We start from the raw sequence: 21,117 nt of genomic DNA, 5'->3' as shown, positions 1-21,117 counted from the left end.
TGTGTTTATATATTCATTGTGTGTATATATACATTGTGTGTTTATATATATTATGTGTATATATTATGTGTGTGTGTATATTATGTGTGTGTATATATGTTATGTGTGTGTATATATGTTATGTGTGTGTATATATGTTATGTGTGTGTATATATTATGTGTGTATATATATATATTATGTGTGTGTATATATATTGTGTGTTCATATATTATGTGTGTGTATATATTATGTGTGTGTGTATATATGTTATGTGTGTGTATATATTATGTGTGTGTATATATATTATGTGTGTATATATATTGTGTGTGCATATATTATGTGTGTGTGTTCCCACAGTCCCCCGGTGCAGCAGAATGTCAGGAATGTTCTAAAACGCCAGTTGCAGTCGGAGATCAGAACTTATTACTAACAGGTGAGAGAACATGAGCGTCTGCTGCTGCCAGAGCCTCACCTGCAGAGAGGCACACAGGTGAACGTGTTGCTGCCTGTCTGACAGATTCTACTGGAGCGCATTAATCCCTCACACACACACACACACACACACACACACACACACACACACACACACACACACACACACACACACACACACACACACACGTCATGACAGCGCAGGAATTCAAAACGTTCACGCATCACAGGAGACGAGAAACTGCTCCACACACATTGACTGCTCGATCTGAATCTTAAAGAGACAGTTCAGATAAAAAACATCTTTGAAACTTTCTTTCCTCTGTGGAAGATATTAGGCAGAATGTTCACACTGCTCTAATACATATAGTGACTCCAAAGTGTCAAAAAACGATAAAAACTTTGATAAAAGTGCAGCATGAACATTCAGCTGAACATCTCCTTTCGTGCTCCACTGAAGAAGGAATATCTGAAACAGCACGTTTTAAGTTATAACTCCGTTTGAAACTCGATGGCCTCCTTTATAAAGTGCTGCGATGATATCAGACGGCACAAACATGCTGTTTTTTGTCCTAGCGGAGGCTCACTTTAAGACCACGAGACAAGGATCACATACTGAGAGTTTGAGTTTGTTCTGGATGCTGGTGAAGATTCAGATCAGATTGCAGGAGATTCTGACCTGCCAAATCCACCAGCATCATCATCTGCCCGCCTACACACACACACACACACACACACACACACACACACCTCGCATCTGACCCGCCCCCAAAAAACACACACACACTCGGCGCTGGGCAGCGACTGCAGAGAAGGGCTCCGCTGGCTGTGTGTTTGAGAGAGACGGACCGACACATCGCCTTTCTTCTGACTCTCTGACTCCGAGTGTGATGTAATTGTTTAACTCCAGCGGGTCATAACAGGGCGAACCGTCCGTTAATCACCATATGAGATCCGTCAGCGGGACATCAGACACAGAGACGCTCCAGAAACCGTAAGTTTGACTCGGATCTCCTCACTGAACTCGACTTCATTAGCTCTGTTTAATTGCTCTGCGACTCATAAAGTCTCCAAGTTCAACAAGTTGAGAAGTAGTTTCAGTGTCACGAAAGTAAAAGAGCGTGAGAGAGTGTTTTTATTTACGAAAGCGGGGCTTTTGGTTTCTCGTGGACGTGCTGTTTTAACTGCGTCTGTTCGCTTTGGCATAAAACAGAGGAGGCATTTAAGACGCACGCTTTATTAGAGTCAGGTGGTATCAGACTCTGTCTCTCTCTCTCTCTCTCTGCCTGTCTCTCTCTCTGGTGTTCTGGACCGAGTGAACTACATTGTTCTTGTGTCTCGTTCTGTGATTGTGCGCCAGTTTCTGGCCATGCGAAGAGTTGATTGCTCTCCACCGGCCAGAGCGAGTCCAGAACACTCAGCTGAGACACTAATAAAACAAGATAAATGAGGTTTGGGTAAAGCGGCAGACGCATTCCTCTGAGCGTTGATTTCAGGTTTATTTTGCAGCATTAACGCTGTGTTTCCAGGTTCCGCGATGTTGCGTGTTGTGCTGGCGTGTTTGCTGCTGGAGGTCTGCGGCGCGGCTCCGCACGCTCACATCAACCGCCTCGCGCTCTTCCCCGACAAAAGCGCCTGGTGTGAGGCCAAAAACATCACGCAGATCGTCGGACACACGGGCTGCACGCCACGATCCATCCAAAACAGGTCACACGCAAATGCTGTTGTCCAGTTGAGCAAATTCTTGTTGAAAAATGTTACCAAAATAAACATTCCGCTATTAAATATTGCAATACTTGAGCAGCCATTCTCATGTGTGCTCTGGGTTTAGCAGATGGTTGTAACAGTGTGGCGTTGTGTTTTTCAGGGCCTGCCTGGGTCAGTGTTTCAGCTACAGCGTGCCCAACACTTTCCCACAATCCACCGAGTCTCTGGTCCATTGCGACTCCTGCATGCCGGCGCAGACGCAGTGGGAGGTGGTGAGTGTGTCGCCGTTAAACTCGCTGTGGGAACCGCAGACACTTTTATGAGCGGGGCTTTAAAATGTTCACACCAACACGACGGCATGTTCCTTTGGACGGCGGTACAGTGAAATGAGTAGAGATATCGTGCACAAATAGTGAAAACCACGGAAATATTGAGAGTAAATTATATTTGTGTCGCAGTAGTGAAAACTGCGTCCAAATGGTCACTTTGGAAATTACAGACTGCGTCCAAATTGCCATATTTGTGGCAATTGTGCAAATGTAGTGAAAACTGCCAAAATACAGCATCCAATTTGTCATAGTTGTGCTGCAGTGGTGAAAAATGCAGAAATACTGCATCTAAATTGTCACTTTTGCTACAATAGTGAAAAAAATTACACACTTCAGAAATCTTGTGTCCAAATTGTTACTTTTGTGGCAATTGTGAAAATGGCAAACTGCAGAAAAATTGTGAGTAAATGATAACATTTGTGCTGCGGTAGTGAAAAATGCAGAAATACTGAATCAGATTTGTCATTTTTGATGCAATAGTGAAAAAAATGCAAAGTTCAGAAATACTGTAAATATATATATATATATATATATATATATATATATATATATATATATATATATATATAGTAAATATATAATTGAGAGTAAATAATATTTGTGCTGCAGTAGAGAAAAGTGCAGAAATATTGCATCCAAATAGAGCAATAGTGAAAAAAAATTACAAACTTCAAAAATCTTATGCAAAAATTGTCAGTTTTGTTGCAGTCAAAAATATGGCAAACTGGTGAAAACTGCCAAAATGCTGCATCCAATTGATCATATTTGTACTGCTGTAGTAAAAACGGCAGAAATACTGTCTAAATTGTCACTTTTGCTGCAATAGTGAAAAATACCAAAATTAAATAAATCTTGTGAGTGAATGATAACATTTCTGATTAAGTAGTGAAAACTGCAGAAATACTGCATCTAAATTGTCACTTTTGCTGCAATAATGAAAAAATTACACACTTCAGAAATCTTGTGTCCAAATTGTTACTTTTGTGGCATTTGTGAAAATGGCAAACTGCAGAAATATTGTGAGTTAGTGAAAACATTTGTCGCAATAGTAAAAATAAACCCACAGAACTTGTTACAATAGTGAAAATTAAACACTACCTTAATATTTCAAGTAACTGACAGCATTTGTGCAGCAGTAGTGAAAACCTGCAGAAATATTTGTCACTTTTTAAGCAATAGTAAATATATATATATATTGAGAGTAAAGAATATTTGTGCTGCAGTAGTGAAAAGTGCAGAAATATTGCATCCAGATAGAGCAATAGTGAAAAAAAATTACAAATTTCAAAAATCTTATGAAAAAATTGTCAGTTTTGTTGCAGTCAAAAATATGGCAAACTGGTGAAAACTGCCAAAATGCTGCATCCAATTGATCATATTTGTGCTGCTGTAGTAAAATTTAGAAAATTTAGAAATACTGTCTAAATTGTCACTTTTGCTGCAATAGTGAAAAATACAAAAAATAAAGAAATCTTGTGAGTGAATGATAACATTTCTGATTAAGTAGTGAAAACTGCAGAAATACTGCATCCATTTTTGATTTTGTTTTAATAGTGAAAATGAACTACAGAAATATTGTGAGTAAATGATAACATTTGTGCTGCGGTAGTGAAAAATGCAGAAATACTGCACCAAATTTGTCATTTTTGATGCAATAGTGAAAAAAATGCAAAGTTCAGAAATACTGCATCTAAATGGTCACTTCTGCTGCTATAGTGAAAATGGCAAACTGCAGAAATATTGTGAGTAAGTGAAAACATTTGTGTCGCAATAGTAAAAATATACCCACAGAACTTGTTACAATAGTGAAAATTAAACACTACCTTAATATTTCAAGTAACTGACAGCATTTGTGCAGCAGTAGTGAAAACCTGCAGAAATATTTGTCACTTTTGATGCAATAGTAAATATATATATATATATTGAGAGTAAAGAATATTTGTGCTGCAGTAGTGAAAAGTGCAGAAATATTGCACCCAAATAGAGCAATAGTGAAAAAAAAATGACAAATTTCAAAAATCTTATGAAAAAATTGTCAGTTTTGTTGCAGTCAAAAATATGGCAAACTGGTGAAAACTGCCAAAATGCTGCATCCAATTGATCATATTTGTGCTGCTGTAGTAACATTTAGAAAATTTAGAAATACTGTCTAAATTGTCACTTTTGCTGCAATAGTGAAAAATACAAAAAATAAAGAAATCTTGTGAGTGAATGATAACATTTCTGATTAAGTAGTGAAAACTGCAGAAATACTGCATCCATTTTTGATTTTGTTTTAATAGTGAAAATGAACTACAGAAATATTGTGAGTAAATGATAACATTTGTGCTGCGGTAGTGAAAAATGCAGAAATACTGCACCAAATTTGTCATTTTTGATGCAATAGTGAAAAAAATGCAAAGTTCAGAAATACTGCATCTAAATGGTCACTTCTGCTGCTATAGTGAAAATGGCAAACTGCAGAAATATTGTGAGTTAGTGAAAACATTTGTGTCGCAATAGTAAAAATATACCCACAGAACTTGTTACAATAGTGAAAATTAAACACTACCTTAATATTTCAAGTAACTGACAGCATTTGTGCAGCAGTAGTGAAAACCTGCAGAAATATTTGTCACTTTTGATGCAATAGTAAATATATATATATATATTGAGAGTAAAGAATATTTGTGCTGCAGTAGTGAAAAGTGCAGAAATATTGCACCCAAATAGAGCAATAGTGAAAAAAAAATGACAAATTTCAAAAATCTTATGAAAAAATTGTCAGTTTTGTTGCAGTCAAAAATATGGCAAACTGGTGAAAACTGCCAAAATGCTGCATCCAATTGATCATATTTGTGCTGCTGTAGTAACATTTAGAAAATTTAGAAATACTGTCTAAATTGTCACTTTTGCTGCAATAGTGAAAAATACAAAAAATAAAGAAATCTTGTGAGTGAATGATAACATTTCTGATTAAGTAGTGAAAACTGCAGAAATACTGCATCCATTTTTGATTTTGTTTTAATAGTGAAAATGAACTACAGAAATATTGTGAGTAAATGATAACATTTGTGCTGCGGTAGTGAAAAATGCAGAAATACTGCACCAAATTTGTCATTTTTGATGCAATAGTGAAAAAAATGCAAAGTTCAGAAATACTGCATCTAAATGGTCACTTCTGCTGCTATAGTGAAAATGGCAAACTGCAGAAATATTGTGAGTAAGTGAAAACATTTGTGTCGCAATAGTAAAAATATACCCACAGAACTTGTTACAATAGTGAAAATTAAACACTACCTTAATATTTCAAGTAACTGACAGCATTTGTGCAGCAGTAGTGAAAACCTGCAGAAATATTTGTCACTTTTGATGCAATAGTAAATATATATATATATATATTGAGAGTAAAGAATATTTGTGCTGCAGTAGTGAAAAGTGCAGAAATATTGCACCCAAATAGAGCAATAGTGAAAAAAAAATGACAAATTTCAAAAATCTTATGAAAAAATTGTCAGTTTTGTTGCAGTCAAAAATATGGCAAACTGGTGAAAACTGCCAAAATGCTGCATCCAATTGATCATATTTGTGCTGCTGTAGTAACATTTAGAAAATTTAGAAATACTGTCTAAATTGTCACTTTTGCTGCAATAGTGAAAAATACAAAAAATAAAGAAATCTTGTGAGTGAATGATAACATTTCTGATTAAGTAGTGAAAACTGCAGAAATACTGCATCCATTTTTGATTTTGTTTTAATAGTGAAAATGAACTACAGAAATATTGTGAGTAAATGATAACATTTGTGCTGCGGTAGTGAAAAATGCAGAAATACTGCACCAAATTTGTCATTTTTGATGCAATAGTGAAAAAAATGCAAAGTTCAGAAATACTGCATCTAAATGGTCACTTCTGCTGCTATAGTGAAAATGGCAAACTGCAGAAATATTGTGAGTTAGTGAAAACATTTGTGTCGCAATAGTAAAAATATACCCACAGAACTTGTTACAATAGTGAAAATTAAACACTACCTTAATATTTCAAGTAACTGACAGCATTTGTGCAGCAGTAGTGAAAACCTGCAGAAATATGTCACTTTTGATGCAATAGTAAATATATATATATATATTGAGAGTAAAGAATATTTGTGCTGCAGTAGTGAAAAGTGCAGAAATATTGCACCCAAATAGAGCAATAGTGAAAAAAAAAATGACAAATTTCAAAAATCTTATGAAAAAATTGTCAGTTTTGTTGCAGTCAAAAATATGGCAAACTGGTGAAAACTGCCAAAATGCTGCATCCAATTGATCATATTTGTGCTGCTGTAGTAACATTTAGAAAATTTAGAAATACTGTCTAAATTGTCACTTTTGCTGCAATAGTGAAAAATACAAAAAATAAAGAAATCTTGTGAGTGAATGATAACATTTCTGATTAAGTAGTGAAAACTGCAGAAATACTGCATCCATTTTTGATTTTGTTTTAATAGTGAAAATGAACTACAGAAATATTGTGAGTAAATGATAACATTTGTGCTGCGGTAGTGAAAAATGCAGAAATACTGCACCAAATTTGTCATTTTTGATGCAATAGTGAAAAAAATGCAAAGTTCAGAAAAACTGCATCTAAATGGTCACTTTTGCTGCTATAGTGAAAATGGCAAACTGCAGAAATATTGTGAGTTAGTGAAAACATTTGTGTCGCAATAGTAAAAATAAACCCACAGAACTTGTTACAATAGTGAAAATTAAACACTACCTTAATATTTCAAGTAACTGACAGCATTTGTGCAGCAGTAGTGAAAACCTGCAGAAATATTTGTCACTTTTGATGCAATAGTAAATATACAGTAGAGAAAAGTGCAGAAATATTGCATCCAAATAGAGCAATAGTGAATTTTTTTTTACAAATTTCAAAAATCTTATGCAAAAATTGTCAGTTTTGTTGCAGTCAAAAATATGGCAAACTGGTGAAAACTGCCAAAATGCTGCATCCAATTGATCATATTTGTACTGCTGTAGTAAAAACGGCAGAAATACTGTCTAAATTGTCACTTTTGCTGCAATAGTGAAAAATACAAAAAATAAAGGAATCTTGTGAGCGAGTGATAACATTTCTGATTAAGTAGTGACAACTGCAATACTGCATCTATTTTTGATTTTGTTTTAATAGTGAAAATGAACTACAGAAATATTAAGAGTAAATGATAACAATTGTGCAGCAGTAGTGAAAACTGCAGAAATACTGCATCCAAATTGTCACTTTTGATGCAATACTGAAAAAAGTTACATACTTCAGAAATCTTGTGTCCTTGTTACTTTTGTGGCAATCGTGAAAATGGCAAACTGCAGAAATATTGTGAGTAAATGATAGCATTTGTGCTGCGGTAGTGAAAAATGCAGAAATACTGCATCGGATTTGTCATTTTTGATGCAATAGTGAAAAAATGCAAAGTTCAGAAAAACTGCATCTAAAGAAATGCAGAAATATTACAAGTCAATGATAACACTTGTGCTACAGTCGTGAAAACTGCACAGTGTCCAATTTCACTTCTGTTGCAATAGTGAACATGACACACTAAAAAAATATTAAGAGTAAATAACATTTGCACTGCAGTAGTGAAAAATGCACAAATACTGCATTCAATTTGTCAATTTTTTGTCAGTTTTTCAAAAAATACAAAGTTCAGAAATCCTGTGTCCAATTTGTCACTTTTGCGGCAATTGTGAAAAATATTAAGTTGTGAGTGAGAAATAATATTTGTGCTGCAGGGGTGAAAACTGCAGCAATACTGCATGCAATTTGTCATATTTGTGCTGCAGTGGTGAAAATATTGTGAGTTAGTGATAACATTTGCGTTGCAATAGTAAAAAACAAACAAACAGAAGAACTTTCTTACAGTTTGTCACTTTTGTTACATTAGTCAAAATAACACACTTCAGAAATAATTTGCACTGCAATAGTGAGAACTGCAGAAATACCGCCTCCAATATGCCACCTTTAATGCTATAGTGAAATAGCGATGATTGCAAAAATACTGTGATTAATTTGTCACATTTGTGCCGCAATAGTGAAAACTGCAGAAATACAGCATCTATATAATCATATTTGTTGCAAAAGTAACAACAACAAAAATACTACATCCACAATATCACTATGTAGCAATAGTGAAAACAGTAATCTTCACAAATATTGTGACTAAATGATCATATTTGTGCAGCAATTGCGAACTGCAGAAAATTTTTCCAAATTGCTGCAATAGTGAAAAATACAAACTTAAGAAGTCTTGTGAGTGAACAATAACATTTGTGCTATACAGTAGTGAAAACCATCAAAATGCTGTCCAAATTTTGTGCTACAATAGTGACAGTTGTCGGTTTTGTGTGAATCATGAAAAAGTAAAAGATAACAATTGTGCAGCAAAACTGCAGAAATACTGCCTAAATTGTCACTTTTGCTGCAATAGGGGAAAAAAAATGCAAAGTTAAGAAATCTTTTGTCCAAATGGTCACTTTTGCTGCTATAATCTAAAAAGTAAACAATAACATTTGTGCTTAAGTAGAGAAAACTGTGGAAATACTGCGTCCATTTTTTCTGCTTTTGTGGCAATCTTGAAAATAACACACTACAAAAATATTAAGAGTAAATTATAACATTTGTGCTGCAGTAGTGAAAAAAAAAAAGAAAATCTTGTGAGTGAATGATAAAATGTGTGCTCAAAGAATGAAAACTGCATCCATTTTTCACTTTTGTTGCAAAAGCGAAAATAACACTACAGAAATATTGTACCTATCAAATTAGTGCTGCAATAGTGAACACTGAAAACTGTCAAATTTGTCACTTCTGTTGCAATAGTGAAAATGACAGAAATTTCTGTGAGTAAATGATAACATTTGTTCTGCTATAGCGAAAATTACAGAAATACTGCATCTATATAGTCAAATTTGTGCCATATTTGCCACATTATCACTTTGCAGCAATAGTGAAAACAGTAATCTTCACAAATATTGCAACTAAATGATCATATTTGTGCTGCAATTGTGAAAACAGCAATAATACCGTCCAAATTGTCACTTTTGCTGCAATAGTGAAAAATACAAACTTAAGAAATCTTGTGAGTGATTGATAACACTTGTGCTTAAGTAGTGAAAACTGTGGAAACACTGCATCCATTTCCCTCCACTTTTGATGCAAAAGTGAAAATGACAGACTTCAGAAATATTGCGAGTGAATAATATTATTTGTCACTTTTAATGCAATAGTAAAATTGCAGAAATACTGCATCTAAATAGTCATATTTGTGTTGCAAAAGTAACAACCGCAAAATATATCCACATTGTCACTTTTTAGCAATAGTGAAAACGGTAATATTCACAAATATTGCAACTAAATGATCATATTTGTGCAGCAATTGTGAACTGCAGAAAAATTTTCCAAATTGCTGCGATAGTGAAAAATATAAACTTAAGAAGTCTTGTGAGTGAACGTTACCAATTGTGCTTAAGTAGTGAAAACTGGAAATACTATGTTCATTTTTCCCCCACCTTTGTTGCAATATAAAAAACTACACACATTGTGTGAGTCAATAATAACACTTGTGCAGCAACTGCAGAAGTACTGCATCGAAGTTGACAGTTTTGTTGCAATCGTAAAAATGGCAAACTGCTGAAATTTTGTGGGTAAATGATAACACTTGTGCTACAGTAGTGAAAAAACTGCTAAAATGCTCCATCCAAATTGTCATATTTGTGCTACAATAGTGACAGGTTTCAGTTTTGTGGGAGTCATGAAAATGGCAAACTGTAGAAATATTGCAGGTAAAAGATAAAAATTGTGCAGCAGTAGTGAAAACTGTAGAAATACTGCCTAAATTGTCACTTTTGCTGCAATAGTGAAAAATACAATCTTGTGAATAAACAATAACATTTGTGCTTAAGTAGTGAAAACTGGGGAAATGCTGCGTCATTTTTTCCCCACTTTTGTTGCAATAGTAAAAATGATGCACTACAGAAATATTGTAACTGACAACAATTGTGCAGCAGTAGTGAAAACTGCAGCAATGCTGCATCCAAATTGTCACTTTTGCTGCAGTATTAAAACTGCAACTTGACAATTGCAAACTTCATAATTATTCTGATCGTATTTGTGCTGCAATAATGAGTATTTCAGAACTCCAGTACTCCAGAAGTGAAAACAGCAAAAATATTGCATTAAAAATTTATATATACTACCATTAAAAAGTTTGGGGTCAGTACATTTTATTGTTTCTTTTTTTTTTTTTTAAGAAATTAATACTTTTATTCACCAAGGATGTATTAAGTTAATAATTAAAAGTTTCTTAAAAGTTAACCATAAATAATTTACATTGTTATAAAAGATATATATTTTCAATAAACACTATACTTTTTAAACTTGTTATTCATCACAGGTTCCAAAAATTATATTAATGATATTATCCAACATTGATCATTTTAATAATAAATCAGCATATTAGAATGATTTCTGAATGTGACACTTGAGACTGGAGTAACAGCTGATAAAAATTCAGCTTTTCATCACAGGAATAAATTCTATTTTAAAGTATGTTAAAATAAAAAAACATTATTTTATATTGTAAAAACATTTTGCAATATTACTGTTTTTTTCTGTGTTTTTAATCAAATAAATGCGGCCTTGATGAGCATAAGAGACTTCTTTAAAGACTATTACAAGTCTTACTGACCCCAAACTTTTGAACGGTAGTGTATATGCAATAATACTGTGATTCAAGTGATCTGTAGGTAGTTTAGCATGATTCTCTGGCATGACAGTGACTTCTTAAAATCAAAACATGTGGATGTGAGTTTGAGAACACGTCACACGCAGCTACTCTTTGATCCGGAGTGATATTGCATACATTATGTATTAAGTAAATGAGAAAATTTGTGCTGCAACACTAAAAAAAAAAACAGAAACACTGCATCTAATTTGTCATATTTGTGCAGCAATAGTGAAAACTGCAGAAATACTGCATGTAAATAGTCATATTTGTGTCATATTTGTTTTGCAAAAGTAACAACAGCAAAAATACTCCATCCAGATTGTCACTTTGTAGCATTAGTGAAAACTGCTAAAATGTTGCATCCAAATTTTCATATTTGTGCAGCAATTGTGAAAACTGAAAACTGAATTGTCACTTTTGCTGCAATAGTGTGTAAAAATGGTAATACTTGTAATACAGTAGTGAAAACCATGAAAATGGCAAACTGCAGAAATATTCCAAGTAAATGAAACAAAAATTGCTGTAATAGTAAAAAAGGAGAAATACTGCTTCCAGTTTGCCAGTTTTGTTGCAATAGTGAAAATGGCACACTACAAAAATACTGAGAGTAAATGATAGAATTTGTGCAGAAATAGTGAAAACTGCAGTGCATATTGTCACTTTTGATGCAACAGTGAAATAGCAAACACTGGAAAAATACTACAATTAATTTGTCATATTTGTGCTGCAATAGTGAAAATTATAATAATCTATATAATCATATTTGGGTTCCAAAAGTAACAACAGCCAAAATACTACATTCACTTTGTGAAAGCGAAAAATAATAACATTTGTGCTGCTGTAGTAAAAACTGCAGAAACACTGCATCTAAATTGTCACTTTTGCTGCAAGTGAAAAATACAATCTTGTGAGTAAACGATAACATTTGTGCTTAAGTAGTGAAAACTGGGGAAATGCTGCATCCAATTTTTTCCCACTTTTGTTGCAATAGAGAAAATGACACACTACAGAAATACTGAGAGTAAATTCTGTCATTTGTGCAGAAATAGTGACAACCACAAATACTGAGTCCAATTTGTCACTTTTGATGCAATAGTGAAATAGCATGAATCAATTTGTCATACCTGTTCTGCAATAGTGAAAACTGCACAAATACTGCATGTAAATAGTCATATTTGTGTCATATTAGTGTTGCAAAAGTAACAGCAAAAATACTACATCCACTTTGTCACTTTGTAGCAATAATGAAAACGGTAATATTCACAAATATTGCAACTAAATTATCATATTAGTGCAGTTTTCACTATTTCTGCACAAATGTGTCAAATTTGCCACTTTTGCTGCAATAGTGAAAATGGCACTTCAGAAATCTTATGACTGAACAATAACATCTGTGCTGCTGTAGTAAAAATTGCAGAAATAATGCAATCAGTTTGTGATATTTGTTCTGCAATAGTGGAAATACTGTCTAAATTGTCTTATTTGTGTTGCAATAGTAACAACAGCAAAAATACTGCAGCCACATTGTAATTTTGCAGCAATTGTGAAAACAGCAGAAATACTGCAACTGAATTGTTACTTTGGCGGCAATAGTGAAGATGGCAAACTGTAGAAATCTTGCAAGTAAACGAGAAAATTTGTTCTGCAATACTAAAAAAAGGCAGAAATACAGCATACAATGCGTCATATTTGTGTGTCGCAAAAGTAACAGCAGCAAAAATAGATCTACATTGTCACTTTGTAGCAATAGTGAAAACAACAATCTTCACAAATGTTTCGCCTAAATGACCAGCAATTGTGAAAACAGCTGAAATACTGCAACTGAATTGGCACTTTTGCTGCAATCGTGAAAATGGCAAATTTTAGAAATGCTTGTGAGTAAATGATAACACTTGTGCTGCAATAGTGAAAACTGCGGAAATACTGCGTCCAATTTGTCACTTTTGCTGCAGTATTGCATACAGTAAAACTGCAACTTGACAATTGCAAACTTCAGAAATATTTGTTCTGCAATAATGAGTCCTCAAGAACTCAAGTATTAAAAACAACAAAGATACTGCATGTGAACTGACATATGCACTAGTAGTACTGTGATTCAAGTGATCTGTAGGTAGTTTAGCATGATTCTCTAACATGGCATTGACTTCTTAAAATCAACACCCGTGGATGTGAGTTTGAGAGCACGTCACACGCAGCCACTCTTTGATCCGGAGTGATAAATGCGTCCAGCCGTACGCCGCGTGTCTCATGGAGTGGTGTGCTGTAACAACCGAGAGCCGCGAGCAAACCGCAACACCTATTTAACATCCAGCGCAATGATGGATGGACTCGCGGCGAAGGTTGAGTGAGTCTTTATGAGGCATGTTGAAAGACAACAAACACTCATCCGTCTTGCGCAGAGAACCCGGCGCGGTTCAGCTGTTGATTTTGTGTATTTACAGTATTGGGCTTTGGCCGCTCAGCTGCCCTCTAGCGTCGGAGTTTATTGTGCTTTGCCTGGCGGAGGACGGGAATGTTTGACCACCGGCGATTTCGCCAGAGGAACACAAGATATCAGCATGTGAAAACGATCACGTTGTTTGCCCTCTTTCTCACCCGCGGGGATCTGAGGATCTGTATTGACGTTAACCCGGCGTCGTGACGCACCAAGAATGTGGAGGTTCGGTCCGACTTGAAAAGCTCTGGCCGTATTTACGCAGAAACATCATGTTCTGTTTGCGAGAGCTCTCTTAGTGTTAGCCGCTGACTCAAAGGGGCCGCTCTCTGCTACTTATTATGCTCTTTTATACAATCTGGCTTTAATAGAAAGCAGTTCACGTTTGGTAAATAAAACAGACCGGGGCTTGTGTTGACAAAGACCTGCAGTAATGTGACAGCAACCCGATCTGACCCGCAGTACCAACACTCACTTACCGTGGACAAACACTAGACTAACGTTACACAGCGCCCCGACCAGACGCCGCGCGGCTTTCCAGCGTAATTTCAAGGAAAACAAAATCACGGCCAATCGGAACATGTTTGGCTTTCATTTGAGACCCGAGAGATTTTCCCCTTAAAATAGCTGAGGGGACTTTCACAGCAACAAAGAAACCAAATGTCCATGAGAGTTGGTGATTTTGAGGTGTGTTGTTGATTTATAGAGATTAGTCCAGTTAACAACAGCATTATTCAGACAAAAAGCATGTTTTTCTATTGATGGCCACTCTCAAAAGTGTATTCAACTCTCTCCAAGTAGTGCATTAACATAAAACGACTCTTAACCTCTTCTCATTTGCATATATTCATTTAGCAGACGCTTTTATCCAAAGTGGCTTGCAAATAAGGAATATCACAAGCGTTTTCTCACGGTATTTGCGGTGTGTAAGGTTTTAAGAGGCATTATGGTCCAGTTATGACCTCTTTGGTTACATCACACCGCTGAGTATTTGCATAATGCATTGCTGCTGTAGAAACACTCACTAAAGCTCAATCTCAAGTCGCAAATCTCCAACTTTAACTACAATAAATGTCCTTTGGGTGCTTTGTTGCTGCAAATTGCTTTCCGTAAAACAGAAAAGATTGTCTCTTGCTTGTCGCATTACTGCGTCGCAGCATGTTAGCGAACAGTGTTGGATGGTGCCGTTTTAGTGCCACGTTGAAATCTAAGATTATGAGATTGAAGTCATAATATTTTGAGAATAAAGTCGAAATTACAAGTATTAAGTCGATTATGAGAATAGAGTTGCAATTTTACAAGAATAAATTGAAATGACAAAAATTTCAACTTGAAATTTAAAACACACTACAGTAGTGAAATGTTAAGTTAAATATCATGAAGATAAAATCGAAATATTTAGAAAATAAAGCTGAAATTAGGAGAATAAAGTTTTTAATTAAATTCTAAATATTACGAGTATACATTTGAAATATTTAGATAATCAAGTCGAAATTATGAGAATATGGTAAAAATATTTCAAAAATAGAGCCAAAATATTTTGAGAACAAAGTCAAAATATTTCGAAAATAAAATTGAAATGACAAAATAAAGTCAAAATTATGAGAATAAGGTAAAAACTATTATAAGAAAAATGTCAAAATGTTTAAGAATAAAGTCGAAATATTTTGAAAATAAAGTTGAAATATTTTGAGAATAAAGTCGAAATATTACAAGGATAGAGTTGAAATATTACGAGAATAGTGTTGAAATATTACGAGAATAAAGTTTAAATATTTTGAGAATAGAGTTTAAATATTACGAGAATAAAGTAGAAATGTTTTGCAAATAAGGTTGAAATATTTCAATAAAAAAATATTTCGAGAATAAAGTTGAAATATTTCGAGAATAAAGTCAAAATGTTTTGCAAATAAGGTCGAAATGTTTCAAAATAAAGTTGAAATGTTTTGAGAATAATGTTGAAATATTACGAGAATAAAGCTGAAATATTGCAAGAATAAAGTTGAAATATTATGAAAATGAAGTTTAAATATTACGAGAATAAAGTATAAATATTTGAAGAATAAAGTTGAAACATTTCAAGAATAAAGTTGAAATATTACGAGAATAAAGTTGAAATATTACGAGAATAAAGTTGAAATATTACGAGAATAAAGTTGAAATATTACGAGAATAAAGTTGAAATATTACGAGAATAAAGTTGAAATATTACTAGAATAAAGTTGAAATATTTTGAGAATAAAGTTGAAATATTATGAGAATAAAGTCGAAATGTTTTGAGAATAAAGTAAAAATATTACAAGAATAAAGTCGAAATTACAAGAAGTCAAAATATTTTTGATTTTATTCTTGAAACATTTAGACTTTATCCTCAAAACATTGACTTTATTCTCGAAACATGACACTAAAACATCATTGTTCTGTAGTTGTTGTAGCAGCATTTGCAGTTTTAAGAGGTATTTCGGCTCAGGAATGTGTCGCACCGCTGCACATTTCTTCAAATCGCTTACTTTAACATTAAAAAGATTGTCTCTGACTTGTCGCATTACTGCGTCGCAGCATGTTAGTGAACAGTGTTTGGATCAAATCAACCTGATGGTGTGCGTATGTGTTCACAGGTGACTCTGGACTGCTCCGGCAGCGATGAAGCCCCGCGAGTGGATAAGTTAGTGGAGCGCATCCTCCACTGCAGCTGCCAGTCGTGCAGTAAAGAGAGCAGTCAGGAGGGGGCGCTGCTGCAGCTGTACCCATCAGAAGGAGCGCTGGAGACGCCGTCGCTGTCAGACGCTACGCACACGCAGCACGCTCACACGCACGCCGACGCGCATTTAGACATACACACGCCTGAGGCTGGGTGACGCGCGCACATATGTTACACTTTACAGCCTACTGAACTCTCTGTCTCCCTCTCTGTCTGTCTAAAGCACTTTTTCACTTGACACTAATCAAGACTTTATCACAATCACTGAAGCTTCAGTCATCTCTGTGAATAAATGCACACACACGCACACGCACACGCACACACACACACACACACACACACACACACACACACACACACACACACTCACAAGACTATATATTACTGACGCATTCACACACAGATCTATATATCTGTAATGTAGCCTGCAGGAACACGTACAGTCAGACTGTGTGTCACTCATGTTATATTTTTTAATCACAATAAAATGTGAAATCACCTTCATGTCTCAAGATTTATTCTTTTATCTTTTCAGTTGTTTATGGCAAAACAGCAACATTATGCATCCTACCTCATTTCAGCTAATTCACATTATAATTCACTATAATTCATGCTTCGGGTGTCCCGAGTTCGAATCCCAATTTGTAGACCTCTTTGTAAACATTACGACTTAATTCTCGTAACATTTCGACTTAATCCTTGTAACGTTTCGACTTTATCTTCGTAACATTTCGTCTTTATTCTCGGAACGTTTCGACTTTAACATTTCGACTTTATTCTCAAAACATTTCGACTTTATTCTCATAACATTTTGACTTTATTCTCGTAACATTTTGACTTTATTCTCGTAACGTTTCGACTTTATTCTCGTAAACATTTTAACTTTATTCTAGTAACATTACGACTTCATTCTCATAACATTTCGACTTCATTCTCGTAACATTCTGACTTTATTCTCATAACATTTTGACTTTATTCTCGTAACATTTTGACTTTATTCTCGTAACGTTTCGACTTTATTCTCGTAAACATTTCAACTTTATTCTAGTAACATTACGACATCATTCTCATAACATTTCGACTTCATTCTCGTAACATTCTGACTTTATTCTCGTAACATTTTGACTTTATTCACGTAATGTTTAGACTTTACTCTCATAACGTTTCGACTTTGTTCTCGTAAACATTTCAACTTTATTCTAGTTACATTACGACTTCATTCTCGTAACATTCTGACACTATTCTCGTAACATTTCGACTTCATTCTCGTAACATTTCAACTTTATTCTCGGAACGTTTCGACTTTATTCTCGTAAACATTTCAACTTTAGTCTCGTAACATTTTTACTTTATTAACATTTCGACTTTATTCTCGGAACGTTTCGACTTTATTCTCTGAACATTTCAACTGTAGTCTCGTAACATTTTTACTTTATTAACATTTCAACTTTATTCTCGTAACATTTCGACCTCATTCTTGTTACATTTCGACTTTATTCTCATAACATTTCGACTTTATTCTCGTTACATTTTGACTTTATTAACATTTCGACTTTATTCTCAAAACATTTAGACTTTATTCTTGTAACGTTTCGACTTTATTCTCGTAATATTCTGAATTTATTCTCGTAACATTTAGACTTTATTCTCGTAACGTTTCGACTTTATTCTCGTAACGTTTTGACTTTATTCTCGTAACGTTTGGACTTTATTCTCGTAACGTTTGGACTTTATTCTCGTAAACATTTCAACTTTATTCTAGTAACATTACGACTTCATTCTCGTAACATTTCGACTTCATTTTCGTAACATTATGACTTTATTCTCGTAACATTACGACTTTGTTCTCGTAACATTACGACTTTGTTCTCGTAACATTACGACTTTGTTCTCGTAACATTTCGACTTCATTTTCGTAACATTATGACTTTGTTCTCGTAACATTACGACTTTGTTCTCGTAACATTACGACTTTGTTCTCGTAACATTACGACTTTGTTCTCGTAACATTTCGACTTCATTTTCGTAACATTATGACTTTGTTCTCGTAACATTACGACTTTGTTCTCGTAACATTACGACTTTGTTCTCGTAACATTACGACTTTGTTCTCGTAACATTTCGACTTCATTTTCGTAACATTATGACTTTGTTCTCGTAACATTACGACTTTGTTCTCGTAACATTACGACTTTATTCTCGTAACATTACGACTTTATTCTCGTAACATTACGACTTTATTCTCGTAACATTACGACTTTATTCTCGTAACATTACGACTTTATTCTCGTAACATTACGACTTTATTCTCGTAACATTACGACTTTATTCTCGTAACATTACGACTTTATTCTCGTAACATTACGACTTTATTCTCGTAACATTACGACTTTATTCTCGTAACATTACGACTTTATTCTCGTAACATTACGACTTTATTCTCGTAACATTACGACTTTATTCTCGTAACATTACGACTTCATTCTCGTAACATTACGACTTCATTCTCGTAACATTACGACTTCATTCTCGTAACATTACGACTTTGTTCTCGTAACATTACGACTTTGTTCTCGTAACATTTCGACTTTGTTCTCGTAACATTTTTACTTTATTCTCGTAACAATACGACTTTATTCTTGTAACAATACGACTTTATTCTCGAAACATTTTGATTTTATTCTCGTAACATTACCAACATGTAGACTTTATCCTCGTAACATTTCGACTTTATTCTCTAAATATTACGACTTAAATCTCGTAATTTTAGATTTATTTATTTTAAATTTTTTAACGTGGCGCTAAAACAATTATAGTGTTGCATTCAGAAGCATTTTGTAGCAGTATGCAGACTTTATTTTCACAATTTCACAAACATTTATCTATATTTAAACTTACTAGCGATATACAAACTTGACCCCCATCTAGAGTGTTCCATTTTAACTACAATATGATGCTTGCTTAGAAGTGTGCTGCCTATGTAGACAGTTCACTAAGTTTTTTGTAAATGGAGCTAAACATCTCTATTATCTCTATACTCTCTACCTCTCAATTATTTACCGTCCACTTTTCACAACACATGCCATTTTGCAGCAACTTTGCAGGAAATCATCCTTTAACGCCGCTGTGAGAAAGACAGACACCACTATCGCGAGGTAAGTGCTTCTGTGAGTACATTTCCTCATAATTGTCGCGGGTCGCGCTGTGTTGTGAACTAGAGCAGCATCGCGCTGTCTGTCTATCATCAGTACAGTGATTTTCAGATGAAAAGGCCGTGTGGACGTCAAGTGGTCCACAAATGTGTTTGCCATGGTAACCATCGGGGACAGACTGTGATTATCGCCGGTGACCGGTGTGTGTGTGTGTGTGTGTGTGTGTGTGTGTGTGTGTGTGTGTCCTGAAACCCTCGCTCGGCGGGTCACGTGACTCCCGTTCAGCCTGAATGGGTTCAGAAGAGAACTGGGACGCTTCCAGACCCACATTCAGAAGAAAGCTACAGATTGTTTGTGTGGTTATGAAGCTAATAAACGCACATATGCGATTGTGTCGATTTCCTTTTACTTATGTGTTCAAGCATTTCGAATTTGTTTCTTAATTATGTTACAATACTTAAAACGCGAAGGCAGGCTGTTGAAAGGCGTCAGGACTGATGTTGACCAGCAGGTGGCGCTCTGAACACATGAATGTTTTTTTTTTTTACATTACAGATTTTGTCTTTTTCTGCTCTGTCTTTTTTTCTAATACAAAAAATGTATATTTGAATTACTCGATTACCAAAAAATGGCTCGTAAACAATGATTTATTTATCTATCATGCTTAGTTTCCAGTGCTTTATCTGTCCATCGCTGATGAGCTGAGCGGATGTGTTTCTTTATCTCTTCAGCACAGGACTCTGAGAAGGGATGGAGCTCATCAGTGTCATTATCAAGTCATCTTTGATTAATCATGTCGTTGAGAGACATGCTGCCGTAAAGCAAAGTTATGCATCACTTTTCTGTTTGGGGTAATGTAATATGTTCGTTAGACTAGAATTTTTGATGTATAAAAAAATGTTGGAAAAATGTATTTATTGCTCATTTGTCTTAGCATGGGTAAATTTGTAGCAATAGCCAAAAATGCATTGTATGGGTCAAAATAATCGATTTTATTAAGCAAAGATCATGTTCCATGAACATATTTAGTACATTTCCTACCGTAAATATATAAAAACTTAGTTTTTGATTAGGAATGTGCATGTCTAAGAACTTCATTTGGACAACTTTAAAGGTGATTTTCTCAATATTTTGATTGTTTTGCACCCTTCAGATTCCAGATATCTCGGGCCAAATATTATCCTATCCTAACAAACCATTCATCGAAGGAAACCTTATTTAATTAAATGAAACTGACCCTTATGACTGGCTTTGTGGTCCATATTCACATTTGTCACTTTTTGCATATTAGCTTATAGATTGCTAGCTAGGCTAAGCCTACAAACCGAATAATGAGGTGCATTTCCTGTCAAGCTTCTTCAGTAGCTGCACACAACATTTCATGCTCACAAACTGAACTGCACTTCATGGCGATTTGAGATCAGCACTAATTAGCTTCCACCATTAGCAATTAGCTGCCACACAGCCAACTTAGAAAGTCACGACTCGAAAATCGTGAGTTCCCCCACTGATAATTACATTCTTGTGAAGGCGGAAAGGGTCTTCGTCTTGTTATTTTCTTGTAGAGTTTATTCAGTTGTGTTAAACTAAAGCCCAGAGTAAATCCTGAAGGTGGGCCCATGTTAAGTCCACTGTCTCTTTTC

At 34.8% G+C, this 21,117-nt stretch overlaps 1 protein-coding gene across 2 annotated transcripts; it reads left to right on the top strand.

Moving 5' to 3' along the window:
- The first annotated feature begins 1,178 nt into the window (after window positions 1-1,178).
- nbl1 (NBL1, DAN family BMP antagonist) lies at window positions 1,179-16,821 on the top strand. Of its 2 annotated transcripts, none has more exons than XM_073844735.1 (4): window positions 1,179-1,406; window positions 1,922-2,119; window positions 2,280-2,391; window positions 16,240-16,821. In XM_073844735.1, exons 1-4 carry the CDS (start codon window positions 1,360-1,362, stop codon window positions 16,477-16,479), a joined length of 597 nt encoding a protein of 198 aa, XP_073700836.1. In that variant the 5' UTR covers window positions 1,179-1,359; the 3' UTR covers window positions 16,480-16,821. The 2 variants fall into 2 exon arrangements, with proteins under 2 accessions (XP_073700836.1, XP_073700837.1); XM_073844736.1 differs by having other exon boundaries at window positions 1,183-1,406; window positions 1,942-2,119.
- The last annotated feature ends 4,296 nt before the right edge of the window (window positions 16,822-21,117 follow it).

The sequence above is a fragment of the Garra rufa genome, chromosome 7 (genome assembly GCF_049309525.1).
Source record: "Garra rufa chromosome 7, GarRuf1.0, whole genome shotgun sequence".
Lineage (NCBI taxonomy): Eukaryota > Metazoa > Chordata > Actinopteri > Cypriniformes > Cyprinidae > Garra > Garra rufa.
This window is presented reverse-complemented; position numbering and strand designations above follow the sequence as displayed.